The 19870-nt window shown below is 38.7% G+C and overlaps 2 protein-coding genes across 4 annotated transcripts in view; both read left to right on the top strand.

Annotated features, from left to right (window-relative positions):
* The window catches only part of Ppp2r3a (protein phosphatase 2 regulatory subunit B''alpha), a 149720-nt gene that overhangs the window by 63025 nt on the left and 66825 nt on the right, over positions 1 to 19870 (top strand). For all 3 annotated transcript variants that reach the window (XM_057768953.1, XM_057768952.1, XM_057768954.1), the window contains 2 exons: positions 4653 to 4919; positions 17321 to 17424. In XM_057768953.1, the coding sequence (XP_057624936.1) occupies positions 4653 to 4919; positions 17321 to 17424 (371 nt within the window). The remainder of the gene's footprint in view (positions 1 to 4652; positions 4920 to 17320; positions 17425 to 19870) is intronic.
* LOC130873917 (prothymosin alpha-like) lies at positions 3199 to 3477 on the top strand. The gene has a single exon (XM_057768957.1). The coding sequence runs from the start codon at positions 3199 to 3201 to the stop codon at positions 3475 to 3477; it is 279 nt and encodes a 92-aa protein (XP_057624940.1).

Below are 19870 nucleotides of genomic sequence, written 5' to 3'. Positions count from 1 at the left end.
TTATACTACTTTAAGGTTTAAAGTATGTGTCTCCCAATTACGCAATTGCAGGTAAATTGATAGAGCTGAAAGTTCAGAATAAATGCATATTTTATATTATTTTTCTTTATTAATCAATTAATTAATAAATACTTGTTTATTAGTAATTTGCTTTGTATTAAGAAGTACACACACACATAAAAGATAATAGTAGGTCATCAAATGTTTTCCCATTCAGTTAATTTTAGCAGTCAGTGTTTGTTCTGAATGTTGTGCTCATCTGTCGGTACAAATGCACAGTTAACACTGAAGGTCGTGCTCTAGACCTCAGCATGTGTCCATACTTACTGGCAGCAGTGGTCTTAATTCTAATGCCATAACTGCCCTGAAATTAAGCCTCACGTCACTGGATATCATACTGTTGAAAACACTTTCAAGAAACAAAATTTTGATGATTGAATTTTCTGCGCAAAATAACAGAATGGACGTGGCACTGATACACGGGTCTAGGTAGAGCCTCTGAAGATCTGCCCTATTTCAGAATTTCAAGAAAGCTTTCTAGTGCTGCTGATTCATATTTGCAGATTTAGCATTAAAAGCAAAGAAATGTTTGTTCAGACTAGATTGTCACTTTGCTAAATCAAGAGAAGTTTATAAACTTTGGATTGCTTTACAAGTGGACATGATTGTTTATTATTAAATCTAAAGGACTGTGCCAAATTATGCTTCATTTATAATCTTTTGAGAACCCCACTGTTTAGCTTTGTCACTCATTGCCTTTCACGAGGACAAATATGTGCTCAGCACTGTTTGGAACCGTTTATATATGTTGCATTCTATTATTTCTTTAAGTCCCCACAATCTTGCAAAAAATGGGAAATGTGATTTCTGTTTATTACTATAATTCTAAAAGATTAGGTAACACTCCTGCGGTCACAGACTTTTAAGCCATCACTGTTTACTGTTGTGTTTTTTATGTTCATTGGCCTCATTTCTTTCTGTGCTGCTCCTTCTTTGACTGTGGATTATATATGGGATCACTGTCCAAACATTAGGAATAGCAAGGTCATTGAATACTACCTTGTGTTCACAGTAAATTTAAAAAAAAAAAAAAAAAAAAAAAAAGCCGGGCGGTAGTGGCACACGCCTTTAATCCCAGCACTCGGGAGGCAGAGACAGGCGGATCTTTGTGAGTTCGAGACCAGCCTGGTCTACAAGAGCTAGTTCCAGGACAGGCTCCGTAGCTACAGAGAAACTCTGTCTCGAAAAACAAAACAAAAAAAAAACAACTTAGTTAGGTCTGGGGAGGTAGCTCAGTGGCAGAGAACCTGCCTACCAGTACTACCTCAAAACTACTACTCAATAACTATGTCTATCTTTCATACTTTATGTAGCATCTACTACATTGCCATGCTCGAACTCTTGTTAATTTAGAACCCTATAAGCCTTCATGAAATCTTTTTTTTTTTTAATTTATTTTGGTTTTTCGAGACAGGCTTTCTCAGTGTAGCCCTGGCTGTCCTGGAACTTTATCTGTAGACCAGGTTGGCCTAGAACTCAGATATCTGCCTACCTCTGCCTCTCAAGTGCTAGAATTAAAGGCACGCGCAAACAATGCCAGGCACCTTTTTTATTTTTTTCTGCTAGGAATCTTAGAATTGAATTTAGTCTTCATTGCTAAAAATAAACTCCTAAAAAGCGGTACATGTGGGTTTGGCGAGATGGCTCAGCAGTAGGAGCACTTGCTGCTCTTACAGAGGACATAGGTTAGATTCCTAATATACACATGGCAGCTCACAACCATCTATAACTCCAGTCCCTGTGGATCTAAAGCCCTCTTCCAACCTCCACAGCACCAAGCATGTACGTGGTGCACAGAAATACATTCAGGCAAACACTCATACACATTAAAAATAAATCTTTTAAAAAAACTGCACATGATAGCATACTGCTGTAATCCCAACACTTGAGTGATGGGGGCAGGAGAATACTGAGTACAAGGTCAACCTTGACTTTGTAGTTTATATAGTTAAGAGTTCAAGCCCAGCTTAGTCTACATTGAAACCCTATCTCAAAAAAAAAAAAATTGAGAGAAGGAAAAAACAAAAAACCCAAAAGCCAAAAAAAGCCCTCCTATCTGAATGATGGTACACCTCCCTTGACCTTTTCCTCGATCCTGAGTACCAAGTTCTCTGATGCCTTACCACGCCTCTTTTCCCTTTCCCTTCTAATATCCCATGGAGCACACTACAACAGGTACTTTTTGGGAAAAGGAAAGATATAAACTATAAATTAACATTTAATTAACTATCAAGACTGGTAATGATGAAGCTATCAACCATGGTTCTTGCCTATTAGAGGATACCAAATGAGTTAAATTTTTATCTTAGGGAAAATAACCCGCTATATCAGGGTCAGTGGCAAACAAATCAGCCAGAAGTTTTCTGAAGTGCTTGTCAAATACTGTCAGTAATTCTACTTTGGTAAAGTCAAACTAGAAAAGACATTTAAAATATCCCATATCCCAGATACATTTCAATATGTATATCTTCTTTTTTAAGAAAGAGTCTCTTGAAGCCCAGGCTGGCCTCCAGAGCAGACGATGGCCTTTAGCTGCTTCTAAGTGCCAGAACGACAAGCTTGTACACCACACCTGGTTTTATAAAGTACTGGGTATTGAATCCAGTGCCTCGTGTATGGGAGATAGTCAAGAACTCTACATACCCAGCCCCAATTCTATACATTTTAGAAGGCAGTATGGTCACCACCATACCACCAGTACAGATATTAGATGTATATTTTTAAAGAAATTATCATTTCTTCCATTTGGTGGAGGGCTGGAAATTCACAAAAAGACCAAGAACAGTTTTTTTTTTTCTCTGTAGCTTTGGAGCCTCTCCTAAAACTAGCTCTTGTAGACCAGGCTGGCCTCGAACTCACAGAGATCTGCCTGCCTCTGCCTCCTGGGTGCTAGGATTAAAGGCCACCACCAGCTGGCCCAAGAACAGTTTTCTAAAAGAGCCTAACTAGCAAAGTTCCAGCAGATTAAGAATACACCTTAACTGCACTGACTGTTCCAAAAAGCCATCTTTGCACTGTCCCTGGGTCTGCTCTGTGCTCACTGAAGCCACCTTCTCTGCCTGCTGGACTTAGCTGGCTGCTGCCACAGCTTCCCACCAAAGCCTCACCTACTATGTTGTATCACCGGCATGCCCCACCATGTCATATGTGTCCGTGGACACCAGCTCTGAGTCCACAGACAAAGACTTGAAGAAAATGAAGGAAGTTGTGGAGGAAGCAGTGAATGGAAGAGGTGCACCTGCCAATGGGAATACTAGTAAAGAAAGTATAGATGAAGAAGAGGAAGAAGATGATGGCAAGGCAGAGGATGGAAATAAAGATGAGGAAACTGAGAGTCCTGTGAGCAAGCATGTAGCTGAAGATAAAGGGGATAATGATGTTGACACCAAAAAGCAGAAGGTCATTGAGGATGACTAGACAGCAGAAAGGGAAAGCTAAGCTTAAGGCTACCAGAGTTTAAATGTGGTCACCTTTGAGTAGAACAGGCTCTCCTGCCTTTTGGGCAGTGCCACCTACAGATGACATGTACTTTTTACCTTCCCACCAAAACCACAGCATGAATTTACAACAGAGGAGCAACAAAAAAGAACCAAAACTTCCAAGGCCTTGTTTTTTTTTCTTAAAGATATTTCAAAGGGAAAATTTATATTTTTGATGTATGCTCTCTATTTTTTGTACATATTGTTAGGGGTCAGCCACTTTTAATGATTATGGGTGGCCAAACCAGCCTTCAGAGTGTTCTCTGTCCTATTATGACTTTATTTGTGCTGTGACAATTTCACTATATATTTTTTTCTGAAAGGAAAAAAAAGTTTGTAGCCAGAGTTAAGGGTTGGTGGCAGGGTGACACACACCTTTAATCTCAGCACTTGAGAGGCAAAGGCAGGTAGATCTCTGAGCTCCAGGACAGCCTGGTCTACAGAATAAGTCTCAGGACAGTAAGGGCTACACAGTGAAACCCTGTCTCAAAAAACAAAAGCAAAATTTTTTACCAAGCATTCCAGTAACTTTTTTTTTCTTTTGGTTTTTCAAGACAGGGTTTCTCTGTGGCTTTGAAGCCTGTCCTGGAACTAGCTCTGTAGACCAGGCTGGTCTCAAACTCACAGAGATCCGCCTGCCTCTGCCTCCCGAGTGCTGGGATTAAAGGCGTGCGCCACCATCGCCCAGCCTCCAGTAACTTTTTTGTGTGTATTTACTTAGCTGTACTATAAGTAGTTGGTTTTTATGAAATGGTTTTAAAAACCCAAAGATAAAAGGGTTTATTTTACTTAGTTGTTCTAACAACAGCAAGAAGAATACACTGATACTGTTCTAGCTGATATTGTTCTTTGATTATCTTGAAATACTTGGTAACTGATAGATGGAAAAATTTACTGTAGGATTTTTAAACCATAAATCTAGAATGGTAAAAATGTTAATTTTTAATATGTAAAACATTCCCTAGAAGCATGATTACTGTCCTCTAGAATACTCTAAAGCATGTCTATTTGCACATTCTTGTATTTACATACAACTTTTTATTGCTAATGAGGACTCTTGAAAAATATATACTGCTTAGAATTTTGTATCTTATAATCACATTTTTCTTCCAGATTCAAAATAAACCAGAAAAGAAGTCTGCATCACCACTTCCATCTGCAGCTGCCCTTCCAAGTAGTCCCCAGCCTGCCTCCCCTACTCCTCGTGTGAATGATGCTGTGACTGCACCGTTGTCCATAAACATTCCACAATTCTACTTCCCTGAAGGACTCCCAGACACCTGCAGTAACTATGAACAGATCCTAAGCAGAGTTGAAACTGCTTTCATGGATATTGAAGATCAGAAAGCAGATATTTATGAAATGGGAAAAATTGCAAAGGTAATATAATTGTTGAGTGAATGATTCCCTTTTGCTAGCAGTGCCAACAGTGTCCCTCTTCCCTGCCTCTTTGCTCTGACTTTAAAGACAGATTTTGGTTTTGGTCTTCTTATGAGGAAAAATTATTTAATCCTAATACATCTGTGGTCCTACTTCATAGAATTTTTTTTAACCTTGACTGACCTTGAACCCATTTTGTAGACTAGACTAACCTGAGAATTTAATTTAGCACTTTTACCAGGCTGTACTTTAAGAGGCTAAAGGTTATAGTGGCCTGAGAGGCACATGGAAGTAAGAAGGAGATCAAGGAATGCCTGAGAATCCATTTATACTTTCATGTAGAAGGAATAATTTTTTTTAATTTGTAAACTTTTATTCTTTGAGATAAAGCCCTGCCTTCTCCTCTTTGAATTTCATTGCCTCCAGAGTCAGATACCAGGGATACTTTCTAAAATTGTCTAATGCCTGTTTGGTGCATGAGCCAGGCTCTCTTGCCTGCTCATGAGTGTAGGTAGATTATACTGTCCTCTCTCTCCTTCATGATGGATTTCTTTTCCTACCAGTTTATCCAGCATCTACTTTAAAGACCTTCTTCTCATCCTGTTTGCAAAAGTGTACGTTCTAATCATGTTCCACCCACTTCCCTAACTGACCTTATTGAGCTGTGTTGCTGTTAAATGGATCACAACTAGAGAGATTTTTTTTAAAAAAAAACTGAAAAATATTTTTTCTTATTTCTTCACCCTCTCCCCATGTCAGAAATTACTTGATGTTTCTAATAAAAATTTCTATTACAGAAATAAGAACTTACCTATTTGCACTGTTTTATCTATGAGGAACGTAGTCCAACAAGAACTTAGCAGAAGTCATAGAACAAGTTCATGTGAGGAAACAGTTCCTCTCATTTCTAGCATGGTGCTGTTTCTATTTACATTATCTAGATGAGCATGCACCAAATAAGGCAACATCAGATAAATGGTCATCTAAATTAGAAGTTCTCTTTCTAGGGCATTGGGTTTCCTTCTATCCTGAGAGATAGCTGTTGTGTATTAGATGATAGACTGAAGATGCTAAATTCCCTGAGTAGGCTAAAGCTACAGATCTAAACATGAAACATAAAATTTAGCAAGAATGAGTGAAATATTCATTTGGAAGCAATTTGTTAAACCAAAACTCTAGAGACCAGGGTATCTGTAAAGAAAGGGTCTTGAAGCATTACAGATGCTAACCAGAAAAATAAAAAAATATGACCAGGTCCTGAGACAAGGTTCAGCAACTACCATAAGACGAGTTAGAAGCAGTTAGAAAGTGTCTACCAGATTAAAACTAAACGCATTTTTATAGACATTCCGGGAAATGATGTACACTTGTTGGCAGAGGCCACTTGTTCGTTTCCTGATCACCCACACTCAAAATAATCACACTGAAACTAAATTAACTATAACACTGCTTGGCCTATTAGCTTATGCATATTTCTAGCTAACTCTTACATTGTAAATTAACCCATTTCTATTAGTCTGTGTATCACCATGTGGCTATGGCTTCCCGGGTAAAGTTCCAGCATCTGTCTCCTCTGGCAGCTACATGGCATCTCACTGACTCTGCCTACTCTCTCTATATATCTTTTCCAACCTGACTATATTGTTAAGCCATTGACCGAAAGCAGCTTCTTTATTAACCAATGGTATTCACAGCATACAGAGAGGAATCTCACATCACCTCCACTTTTCTGTCTAAATAAAAAGGAAGGTTTTTACTTTAACATAGTAAAATTACATATAACAAAACAGTTATCAAGCAAGAATTACAGTTACAATATTTATATCTACTTTATCTTATATCATAACTAAGGAAAACTATAACTATAGCTGTCTATTCTTCAACTCCATCAAAGACTCCAGAAGGATATAATATTACCTAAGTAAACAGGAAGCGCATTGTAAGCAACTTCCAAAACTCTTAGAGTTGACAGAGACATCTTGCTACCTGGACAGTCACCCAAAGTTCTTCTGTAATGTGGCTTTCAATTCTCAGCACATAGGCCCATAGTATCTGGCAGGCTTTTCCATGAAGCAGGAAATTTCAAAGACAGTTCTACCTATATTAGAAGTTTGTCAGTCACTTTCTTCTGTGTCCTTCAGAATGTCTGGCAGACTCTTTCATGAAGCAGGAACCCAGAAGGACCATCTTACCTTTAGGCAAGTTCATCAGTCACTTTTCTGTGGGTCCATCATGTCCAGTTCATGCAGCATAACATCAAGCAGTCCAGGCAAGAACAGTTTCTTGCCCAGATGGCTAGCAAACGCCATAAGGAGCCTCTTTGATGCCCATCATCCTCTTGAAGTAGATTGGTGCTGGCAGGAGCAGATGTGTCTCATTGTCATGAAAAGTCCTAAGTTCTTAAAACATTTTAAATGCCATATTCTGAAGATCTCTGAAAGATCTGAAGAATATCTATCTGAAATACATCCCTGTACATCTAGAAAACCTAACATAACTACAAGCTTGACTATTATAGATGACTAAGCTTGACTATTATAGATGACTCTCTATTAACCTATATTTCTTAATTATACATCTATAATAGTCAAGCTTGTAGTTATGTTAGGTTTTCTAGAGTTGCACAAACACAATATGTTAATCAAGAGCAGAAATATATAACATAATTGATCTTAAATTTGTATCAATAAACCAAGATTCTGGTGGCGCACGCCTTTAATCCCAGCACTCGGGAGGCAGAGGCAGGCGGATCTCTGTGAGTTCGAGACCAACCTGGTCTACAGAGCTAGTTCCAGGACAGGCTCCAAAGCCACAGAGAAACCCTGTCTCGAAAAACCAAAATAAATAAATAAATAAATAAACCAAGATTCATGCCAATGCAAAGTATCCATCTCTATAGCATACCCTTTAAATGTAAAAAAAAAAAAAAACATTTATAAACAATATTTGGGAATTTGGGCATATTTCTCTCCAAACTACTTCACATTAACCTGGAAGGAATCCACAGGTTTCCATCTTCTGTGGAAAACAAAGCAGAACCTCTTTTCCAAAACAACATATCCTTAGACTCAAATTTTGAAGTCATGATACCTTTAAAATATATATATTGGTTTAGCTTAGCAGCCTGTACAATGAAATGTCTCTCTGTACTTAGTTCATTCACTGTCAAAAAATTCAAAGAAAACATAATATATATAATCCAGATTCTCTGTGTATTTTTCATCTTGATGTGGCTTATTATTATTATTATTATCTCCTTTAATCTATGACTGTCTGTACTCTGTCTCTTTAAAAACTTTGTTTTATTTTTTTCTGTACTCTTTTTCCCTCTCTCTCATAAGCCTACGTACATTTTTTAAACACAATGTGACCCATTCAGAGGTTTGTTTCTGTCTGAATCTGTCTTTATTGCATATCTGTAATTATTTCTGACCAGGAGTGCTTTAAAATGGTAAGCAGTGTGGTTGCGGCAACCCTGGGTGCTGGCTCCACCTCTTTCTGTCTTTCAATAAGGCAGAGGTACAATTACCGCCAGCTCTGAGACCGCCAGGTAGGAACCACACTCACCACTTTAACTCTGAGAAGTGTGCAACACATAAGCCCTTTTTATCTGAGTAAATGCTAAATCTGCTATGCAGTGTACTGCGTGGCCTGCCTGGAAGTATCTCTGTGTATGGCGATGGGAATCCGCCATGCTCTCCTGCCTGTGCACTCCTGGCTGACCTGATTCTGCTGCCTGCCCAGACAGGGAACAGTGAGCTGCGGGCATGGTCTCAGCTATTTACCTCCCGACTCTGAGTGGGCACAAAAGCATCCAGACCCAAAGTAGGTGGCAGGCATCAGCCCCAAACATTTCAAACCATGTTGGCATGCCATTCTGTTCATAGAGGCTGTTTGTTTGTTTCCTGGCTGCCCAGACCCAAACTAAGCACACAGAAACTGTATTAATTAAAACATTGCTTGACCTATTATCTTATACATATTTCTAGCTAGCCCTTATATCTTAAATTATCCCATTTCTATTAATCTGTGTGTCGCCATGTGGCTGTGGCTTACCCAGCAAAGTTCTGGTGTCTGTCTCCTTTAGTGGCTACATGATGTCTCACTGACTCCACCTATTCTCTCTATATATCTTTTCCAGCCTGGCTGTATTCTGTTAAGCTATTGGCCAAAAGCCGCTTCTTTATTCACAGCATACAGAGGTGAATCCCACATCATACACTGGCTATAGATAAGGAGGACAGGAGAGTGCAAAGCAGGGATAGGTTTGGGGCAGGAGGGTCATCTGGATTAGCTCAGTTAACAGTCAAAAAGTTTTTAAATAAACAGAGCTTATTTGTAAAACATAAACACACACTGGTCTTCATAATTAAATTTATTAGAATCTCTCAGAATTTTTTTATCAGATGTTCACCGCATAAGTGCCAAATGGTTGTTTTTTGTTTTTTTTTGTTTGTTTGTTTGTTTGGTTTTGGTTTTGGTTTTTCGAGACAGGGTTTCTCTGTGGCTTTGGAGCCTGTCCTGGAACTAGCTCTTGTAGACCAGGCTGGTCTCGAACTCACAGAGATTCACCTGCCTCTGCCTCCTGAGTGCTGGGATTAAAGGCATGCGCAATTTATAAGAGAGTTAATTTTCCTGGAATGCTTCAAATGGGCAGATAAGGAGAAATTATCTCTTATGGGGCTAGGGGACCCATGTCTAGCGACTATGGTGGTTTGAATAAGATGTCCCCCATAGTCTTGGGCATTTGAATATACTTAGTCTCCAATTGATGAAGCTGTTTAGAAGGTTTAGAGATGTGATCTTGTTGGAGGAAGTATGTCATTGGAGGTGAGTCTCAAGAGTATAAACCCTTGCATCATTCCTAGTTGACTCTCTCTACTTCTTGCTTGAGGTTCAAGATATATATTCTCCACTTCCTACCCTAGCCATCATGCATCCACTCTACCATCATGGACCCTTATTCCTCTGGAACCATAAGCCTAAATAAATTTTTCCTGTGAGTTGTCATGGCCATGGTGTTTTATATCACAGCAATAAAAAAGTAACTAATACAAAAACCTATCCCAGCGATGAGTACCTCACAGCCACAGGCCTGCAGCCTATCCTGTTATAAACAAAGATTCCTGGGATTTCCCTGTTCTTCTGAATATTCCCAACCCCTTAAGCCTGTTACCCTGTTCCTCACAGCCTACTGATATGGCCCTCGCACCCTGGTACTTCAGTAGCACTGTCCTGCTCCATAACTAACTGTCCTGCTATCCCTCCACAGATGCAATGAGAGGAAAGTAGAATGCCTATTGAGCCCATATTAGTCAAAGGACATAAAGACAGATTATAGTGAAGGCAGGGAAGGATCCTTTGGTGGTAGAAACCTAAGGAAGGACTTTACCAGCTATACAAAGTGAAGATCAATCCATACGTGGTATCATGGAGAGTTGCCTGTGTTGAAGCCAACACTGGAGGAATTATAAAAACAAGACTATTCTTTTCCTAAGCATTTAGTTAACTATTTATTGTTTATGTGACATAGTAGCCATTTTATATATGTATGTGTGTAGAGAGAGATTAATTTGATGATAACCCAAAATTTTGTTCTGAGAAGCCAAATCTTTGTGTTAATTGTTCCTAGACATTAACTGTCAGCTTAGATAGCAAGATATCCTGTCCATTCTGTTAAAGAGTTAAAACTACAATTGCATATAAAATGAGGGTATATGTATATTTTTACTTAAAAATTATTTTGAAGCCGGGCGGTGGTGGCGCACGCCTTTAATCCCAGCACTCGGGAGGCAGAGGCAGGCGGATCTCTGTGAGTTCGAGGCCAGCCTAGTCCACAAGAGCTAGTTCCAGGACAGGAACCAAAAAGCTACGGAGAAACCCTGTCTCAAAAATCCAAAAAACAAAACGAAACAAAAAAATTTATTTTGAGCAAGACATGATAGCACATGCCTGTGATCCCACCATTCAGGAAGTTTGAATGAGACAATCTTGACTTCAAATCCAATGTAAGCTACAAAGCAAAATCTTGTCTCAAAAATGAAGGTTATGATTATTTTCATTTGTTTTGCTTATATATTTTTTGTTCATTGAGATAGCTATAGGCCAAGCTGGATTTGAACTTGTTTTATTTTTTATGCTTTATCAGCTAATTTTATTTAATTTTGCCTCTTCATTCTTTAGTATTTATTTTATTTGTTTGGTGTGTGTGTGTGTGTGTGTGCGCGCGTGCACGCATGCACGTGCACCCACAAAAACTGAAAGAAGTGGGGCAGCAGTCTACCAAAGCTGGAGTTACAGGGGGTTTTAAGCAGCTGATGTGGGTGCTGGCAACCAAACAGGTCCTCTGAAAGAGCAGTTTGTTGCTTTGCCACAGAGCCAGCTCTCCAGACCTGCCTCTTTATTCTCAAACCACTTAATTTTAAAAATTTGTTTGTATCTTCCAGCTACCTAATTTTACTTAACTTAGCTTTTACTTGGCTCTAGTTTCTCAACACTTAACTAAATTATCTTTATTTCAACATTCTTTACTAAGTGTCTTCTTTTTGCCATGAGGTAGTCAACTCTGTCTCTAGCACTTACTGCCCATTGTCTTGCAGCAGGGTAATGTAGAAAAGGGAGAAGAGAGGCTGCCATTAAGGAACAGGGAGGGAGAAGAGTGTTGAGCAGTAAACGAATGTTTATGAATTCTTGAAGTTTATAAAAAACATTTGGAAGACCAGCTTGTGCTTGTAAGCCCCTCTTGGTACGCTTAAGTGTAGCTATAAAGACAGGAGTCAGTTTTTTAAGTGCATAAAAAACCATTTTTATAAAATCAGCCTCTGTTGGTATAGTTTAGCCTGCTCATCTTAGACCTCACACAGCCACAGAGAAGTTAATGTCCACTAATGTCTGGTTAAATTTTTAGTGTGTACTTTATAATTTTTTCACATGCCTTCAAGTGACGATGGGGAAAAAGTGAATAGAAAATAAAGCTAACAGGGTAGTGTAGGCATGGAAACTGAGCAATAGGAAGAAGCGTTTGTCAGAGACAAGCCACCATTAACATTGAAGAAAAGAATAAAACTCTTATCTGACATGCAGAGCCCTCCAGCTTCTCTCTTCTGGAGAGTATAGCACCATCTGGACTAATTATGTCCGTGACTTATAGGGGAGCACCTTTGTACTTACATCTCTCTTCTACAAAGTAGCATAAAAATAAAGACACCTACTCTCTTATACATGGGAAATCATGTGAATGCCCAATGAAATAATAGCCTTGAAACCACTTTAAAATACTGAAAGAACATGAAAAATATCAAATAATCCCTGTGTATATCAGAACCACCTTGCTTTTTGTTTGGGGGCCATTCTTAGATTAAACTATAGGTGTTAGTCGAGTTTTCTTTAATTACCACATTATTATTCTTGCTTCTTCTAAAGCTGTTTCCCAAATATATTTTCTATATCACTTGTCACCCATTTTCTTCCTTAAAAAAAATGAGTCTTCATACTGGTTAATTCTCTCCTGTGTTACTAAAAACCCCACTAGGTGCTCTCAGATTTATGTCACTTACTTTCCAGATTCTTACTGATCGACTGGCTCCCTTTACCCTAATTCATTTACTTTCAACAAATGCAGCCAACCATGTGTTTCCTTAAAATACCATAGTATAGGTCCAGAGCCTGGCCATCATTACATTATCCATTTTTTCCCTTTGACAGTTGTCTGCTAGGACCTGATACCTTCCTGCCACTAACACTCGGGTACTCAGGTACTATGAGAAAAGGATGACCTTTTCTAATCTATTTCAAAGCATTTTCATTGTTAAATTTTATCTTTGGGGTTTTGCCTTTGAATCATAATGAGTTCATGTCTTAATGTCTTGGTAACTTATACTATTCCTTTTGAACTGACATATCTGCACTTTAACAGCAGTTATAGGGAGGAAAACTCCTTTCCCTCCTCAATTTGCAGACCTGTGCTTTAACAGCAGTCATCTGGAGAAGATATTTTTCTTTCTCCCATTATTTACAGACAGGACTGTTTGATGCCTTTCTGTCTCATTATTTTCAGCTAGTAAATCAGGTTTTTTTTCTACTCTGTATTTTTTACTTAAAATTATTTTTCATGCAATATATTTTAATAATGTTTTCCCTCCTCCAACTCCTCCCAAATACCACCCCCAACATTATATGTGTGCACTCTCTCTCTTTGAAATAAATACATGCATATATACATACACAACAAAAACCAAAACAAACAACCAAAAGACCAATAAGACAAAAAAATGATAAAAAGAAACAAAATTCCCACCACAAAAACAATGGCGTTCATTTTGTGTTGACCAACTACTCCTGGGAATAGGGCTTGCCGTGAAGTGTGGTTGATATACCCAGTGACATTGAAGAAAACTGGTTTTCCATTGCCAGCAGGTATTAGTTGCAAATAGTTTCTTAGTTAGGGGTGGGATCCTGTGTCTACTTCCCCTCTCATTACTGGGACCCCATCTGGCTTGATCGTGTACAGGTCTTGTGTGTGTTGACACAGCTTCTGTGAGTTCAGATGTGCATCAGTTCTGTTGTGTCTAGAGACCCTGTTCCCTTGAAGTCATCCATCACCTCTGTCTCTTAAAATCTTTCTATTCTCTCCCCTATATAGATCCCTGAGCCTTGAGGAGTGCTTTGATGAAGACATCCCCTTTAGAACTGAGTGTTCCAAAGTCTCTCACTCTCTGCACATTGTCTGCTAGTATTAATTCCCATCTACTGCAAGAAACTTCCTTGATGAGGGTTGAGTGATACACTGATCTGTGGGTACAGCAATATGTCATTATGAATCATTTTATTGATATATTCCTTTAGAAGAATAGCAGTAGTTGGTTTGGGAGAAAAGATCTTAACCCAAGGGAATGAAAGTTGTTTAGTAATAGAAGTTGCCCTACAATACTGTTGATTACACAACTATGTAGTATCTATAACTGTATTAGTTCTTCCAAGGCTCAAGGAACATTAAGGGAAAAGGGCAGAAAGAGTGTAAGAGTCGGGTGATGGGGGAGGACAATAAACACTATCTTCTAGGCATGACATGGCCCTTGCACTGGAGATGGGAAGGGTTCATGGTGCCTGTGTAACCCTAGAGAACTCTAGGCTTTTGACAGATGCTAGAGGCAGGGGACGCATTTCTCTTATATACTGCATGGGATATACCTTTCATCTAAAAGTGTAGTTTAAGTAAAGTTTCTGTTTATTTTTAGTTTGTATGTCTTACATATATGTCAAATAATTCACTATTATTATGCCAAGGCTTATGAGACATTTTATATCCATTAATATTTGTTTACAAAATGGTGAGCACCAACCTTTGGTGCATATATATTTAGAACTGTTGTATCTTCTCACTATTTTTTTCTTTTTAGTAATATGTACTGGACATCTTTATCTCTTCTAACTTGGTTTGAAGTTGATGATGCACCAAATAACTGCATGTTATATACACACACTTATATATGTATACAATATATAAATCTTTATTGTATATATATGACACCAAATGCACACTGTTCACGTAAGGAAAAAAAAGTTGCCCTAGAAAAGGTGATAAGCATGCATCTCCTGGGAGGGCTTCAGCTGAAGTTGGCGACTCTCCTGATTCTTGAGCTCTTCTAATTCTGAAAAATTCATGATTGATTCCCATGGTTAGAGTTTCAAACTCTTTGGCAAGCCCCTTGTGTTTGACTTTTCTTTATATCCTGTTGCTGTAACAAAATGCTCTGCCCAGAAACAACTTGGGTAAGGAAGGGTTTATTTGGCTTAAACTTCCAAGTCACAGTTCATCATTGAACTATTCGGGGCAGGAATAAGCAAGCACTTAGAGGCAAGAACCATGAAGAATACTACTTGCTGTCTCCTTGTGTGGTCAGTGTTCATCTAGCTTCCTTAAACTATCCAAGATCACTTGCCTAAGGATAGTGCCATCCTCAGTAGGCTGGACCCTCCTTCATCAATTAATAATCAAGATAATCTCCCACAGACATGCCCACTGACCAATATGATTTAAGCAATTCTTTAATCAAGGCTTATTTCTCACATGACTCCAGACTGTCAGGTTAACAATTAAACCTAACTTTGTATCTGTGGCTCCCCCACAGCCAATAACCTGTCACTGAGGCTACCTAGGAGCATTTCCTTAGAACCCATTGTACAGGAAAAGAGGGACTTGGACTGGGTGAGGTGGATTTGTCAGTTTGCCTACCCAAAGTATCTTAATTTTTAAGCTATGTACCATAATAATCATAATTTCTGTAATAGACAAGAATCTCGTGGCTGCTAAGCTATACTATTTTTCATTCTTGACCTCTGTAGAAGTTTTCATCCTCTGGACTTAAGCAGTCTTAAATTCTGGTTGTAAGACGCTCTAGCCTGCAACATATCACTGAATTTCCTGGCAGGGTTGATTCTGCTGATCAGGCTGGCTAGTTATGTATCACTGCCCTTACTTGCTGCTCAGTGTTTGTCTCTCCTGGTTTCATTCTCAGTCAAAGGGGATGACCTTCCCAATATAGAAGGACTATTCAAGTAGCCATTGCTTTATTAGAACCACCACACTAGTTCTCAAAAAACCCTAAGTTCTATTCACTTGTAGAATAAACTTCATTGTTCCTACAGGCAACAGTCTCTTGTTTCTGTCTGTTCTGTTTTTACCACCCTTGGCTTGAACCCTGCTTTCCACATCTTCATCTCTAACATGAACTAGCAGCAGTCTTGGGATCTCCCAGGACAGACAGTGTCCAGCTAGGTATTCTTAAGGCTCCTGTGCAGAATTTCATACCAGAAACACTTCCCCTAAGCCCAAGGTAGATAGACATCTAGTCAACCTCCAAAGGAAAATCTTCCTTTTGCAGAACAGTGCTGTGCAGGGAAAGTATCTTTATCTTTTAACAAGGTGTGACCCCCCCCCCATCCTTCACAAAAGCCTAGACTGGAAACAACCTTTCTCTGTGTGTACAAAAATAGGAAGATTTGAAGTCTTTCTCTACTAATATTTATGTGTTCTTGATTATTGGAAATAAATTTTCCCTCTAAGAAAAAATTGGCAATTTAGTAAGAACTCTTTCTTAAAAGAGTAAATGGATAGTATTGAAGGATAGTTTTTTTTCTTTTTTTATTATTATTTTTATTCTTTTTTAATTAAAATTTCCACCTGTCCCCATTTCCCATTCCCCTCCCCCTCCTCCCAAATATTGCCCCCTCCCTCCACTTCCCTCCCCCTATCCCCACTCCTCTTCTCCTCCCCCCACTCCATTCCCCCTCCCTCTCGATACTGAAGAGCAGTACAAATTCCCTGCCCTGCGGGAAGACCAAGGTCCTCCCACTTCTATCTAGGTCCAGGAAGGTGATCATCCAAACAGGCTAAGCTCCCACAAAGCTAGTTCATGTATTAGGATCGAAACCTAGTGTAATGGTTAGCACTCTGGACTCTGAAGGATACTTTTTAATTAAAAAGCAGAACATTTTATTAGGAGAAATAAGCTGGTGCTTTTTAGGGTCTTGAAGTTTTATTCTAAGTTCTTACTAAGATTTTCATAGTGCATAGTTACTTGCATTATAGTTACCTTCAAACATAAATGAACGATAGCATTCTGTTTCTTACCTTTCATCTTTTACTTGAATTACAATCACTTAAATAGATTTGATAGCTGTTTCTTGCACAACCTAGAATTTTCAGAAGAGGAAACTATCAAATCGTGTGTGTGTGTGTGTGTGTGTGTGTGTGTGTGTGACACATTTAGGCATTTAGGTACAAGTGCCCTTAGAAGTCAGAGGTATTAGATAACCTTAGAGCTTGAGTTATAGACAGTTGTGGGCCACCTTTAAAGGTGCTGGGAGTTGCTCTCTAGCCCCATGCTAGAGCATTGTACTTCCTTAGCCAGTTAGCCATCTCTACAGTTCCTTTTCTAGTTTAGTTTTTTGTTTGTTGTTTTGTAAACCTGGCGTTTCATAACAATATGCAAGGAGAAATAAGGAAGTTGGTACTAGAGTGTTTTAATAGCAAATGACCTGGTAATAAAAGTGACTACATTTTCTGTTCAAGAAATGAAGGGTATATATAACCAGAAGTTTAGTCATTTCTTTCTAAAAGGTAGAAAAATATATTATGTAAAAGTGGCAGGGAGAGATGCTGATTTTCTTCAGCTACTGTTGGGAGGGGTAATTGATTAGGAAAAAGATAAACAGCTTTCCAGTTTCTGCACTGAACATGCAACCCTCTATTGTTCTGCTCTCCCTCCAGTTCCCTTCCCTCTCTCTCATTGACCCCAATAGCCCTTCTATCCACTGTTGCATGACAGGTAAAAGTTCATGTCTCTTCTCTTGGCATGTCATCCCTTCTCTTAGCTTACTCTGTATGTTTTTGTTTGCAGGTCTGTGGCTGTCCACTCTATTGGAAAGCCCCCATGTTCAGGGCTGCAGGAGGAGAGAAGACTGGATTTGTGACAGCACAGTCATTCATTGCCATGTGGAAAAAGTAAGTATGTGAGCAGTCATTCTGAGACTAGCAAAGAATTGTGTGGTCCTTATAAAAGGTATTTATCTTAATATCTTATTCATTTTCCTTGTGTCATATAGTTCAAAAAGGAAAATTCTATGATTCATTACTAATTATACCCACAAACCTTTGTCTTTTTTGCCTTTAAGTAATGACATGGGTGGTGACAAATTCCTTTAATAGCAGCACTGTGGAGGCAGAGGCAAACAGATCTGTGAGTTTGAAGCCAGCCTAGTCTGCATAGCTAGTTCTAAGCTAGCCAGGGCTACCTAGTAAGAACCTATCTCAAGAGTAGGGGGTAAGAGGGCTAGAGACTGCTTCTTTAGATGACCGTGGTTTGATTTCCAGCACTTGGTGACTTACAGTCACAGCAGTCTGTATTCTAGTTCCTGGGTATCCAGAGCCCTTTTCTGGCCTCCTCAGGCGGCAAGCATGCATGTGGTACATACAGACAAAAACCCCATACACATAATTTTAAAAAAATGCATCTTTAAACAGTAAATCAAATCTGCAGAGATACTTTTTAAGTAGCTACTAATTTGACAGTTTCTTTCTTAGTTTTACCTATAAAAGTAGAGACTTGGGATTTAAATCCAATAACAATAAGTAAATAAAGACTCTCCTTTATGGGCAGAACTATGTGTGTCACAAGAAAAGTACATCTGCAGGCTGGAGAGGTGGTTCTGTGGATAAGAGTGCAATTAGAAGGACTTGAGTTCAAATCCTAGGACCCACATAAAAGGACAGGCATGGCTGTGTGAACCTGTAACCCAAACATTATGAGATATAGAAACAGGAAGATCCGAGGACTCATTGGCCATTCAGCCTTGCAGAAACTTAAAGCTTGAGGTTCAATGACAGGCCCTATTTTAAAAAAATAAATAAATAAAGTGAAGAGGTAAAGAGGTAGAAAATGAATGTCCTTTAAACACCACAGCACACATGCACGTGTACCTGCACATCCCTGTGAATGCACCATTCACACACATACGCACACACCAGAATAAAGGTAAAAAAGAAAAATATAGTTACAGTCTTAAATAATAGAGTGGAAAATTATATCTGATTGATTTATCAAAATCACTAAATTCTTACAAATATTAACCATCACTTTTTTTGAGAACTGCAGTCAAAGAACAAAAGACTAGATTACTTATAAAATATTCTTGACTTTTAATATTCTGATAAATAATCTCAAATTCAAACCCAACTTTTTCTTTAAATCCCCTCCTTGGATGCTATTTGTAGATGGAAGCTTCTATCTTGTCAGGTTTTACAGCCATTCAGTCCCAAGGACACACACAGAGGCTTATATTAATTATAAACAATTTGGCCTCTTATCTCAGGCTTATTATTAACTAGCTCTTACAACTTAAATTAACCCATAATTCTTATCTATGTTTAGCCACATGGGTTGGTACCTTTTCTCAGTGAGGCATCTGAGATCTCATCTTTCTTCCTCTGCATCTGACTAGAGACTCTCTGCATTTCTTCTTCCCAGAATTCTCTTAGTCTGTTCACCCCACCTATACTTTCTGCCTAGCTACTGGTCAATCAGCATTTTATTAGTTAATACAAGTGACAAATCTTTAAAATGTACATGAGCATTATCCCACATCATTTCCCCTTTTTTCTTTTCAAAACAAGAACTCTGAATTTAATCTCCTTTGTTAAGCTTTTTTCTGACTATTATCTACAAAAACTTGTAACCAACACAAAGACAAATATCCATAATCTACTTTTGGGGAGTGTGGGCATAGTTTTCTAAGCTACTTCCTACTGGTTGGGGCACTGATAATCTTATGGGGATCAAAAGAAAATTTAGGATTATGATGAAGTCCTGACTGAAGTATTCTGTGGGCTGGATCATTTCAGTCAGCAGTCTTGAGGCTGTTCTGGATGTAGAACTCAGAGGAAACTACAACAGAGGTGCTCTGAAACGTTGGATCATCTGGGCCATCCATTCCCGTTGAAGACTTTTCAGGGGGTTTCCTTGATCATACCTTATTTTTCTTAATCCAGAATAAATCCACAGCCTCTCACTTCCTATGGAAACAAAAGCAAAACCTCTTTTGACATAAATTTTGAAGTCAAGGCATTTTCAAAATATATAGCTTGGAATAATCCAGCAACTTCTATAATCAAATAAACTTTTGATTTGATTATAGTAGCTTTTAGTAGCTGTTGCTCCATCCTCAGCAGTCAAACAATTCAAAGACAATACAGTAACATACAGGATCCATATTCTCTGTGTATTTTCCATCTTTATGTGGCTTTTTTTTTTACTCTTTCTTTTAGTTTTAATTTTTGGTTCTTTGAGACAGGATTTCTCTGTGTATCTTTGACTGTCCTGGATCTCGCTCTGCAGACCAGGCTGGCCTCAAACTCACAGAGATTCACCTGCTTCTGCCTCCCAAGTGCTGGG

The sequence above is a fragment of the Chionomys nivalis genome, chromosome 4 (assembly GCF_950005125.1).
Source record: "Chionomys nivalis chromosome 4, mChiNiv1.1, whole genome shotgun sequence".
NCBI lineage: Eukaryota > Metazoa > Chordata > Mammalia > Rodentia > Cricetidae > Chionomys > Chionomys nivalis.
The sequence above is the reverse complement of the archived record's forward strand: the minus strand, read 5'-3'. Positions and strand labels throughout refer to the sequence as shown.

What these genes read in the sequence shown, in the direction of transcription:
- LOC130873917 (XM_057768957.1), top strand. Translation starts at nt 3,199, where the DNA reads ATGTCATATGTGTCCGTGGACACCAGCTCTGAGTCCACAGACAAAGAC.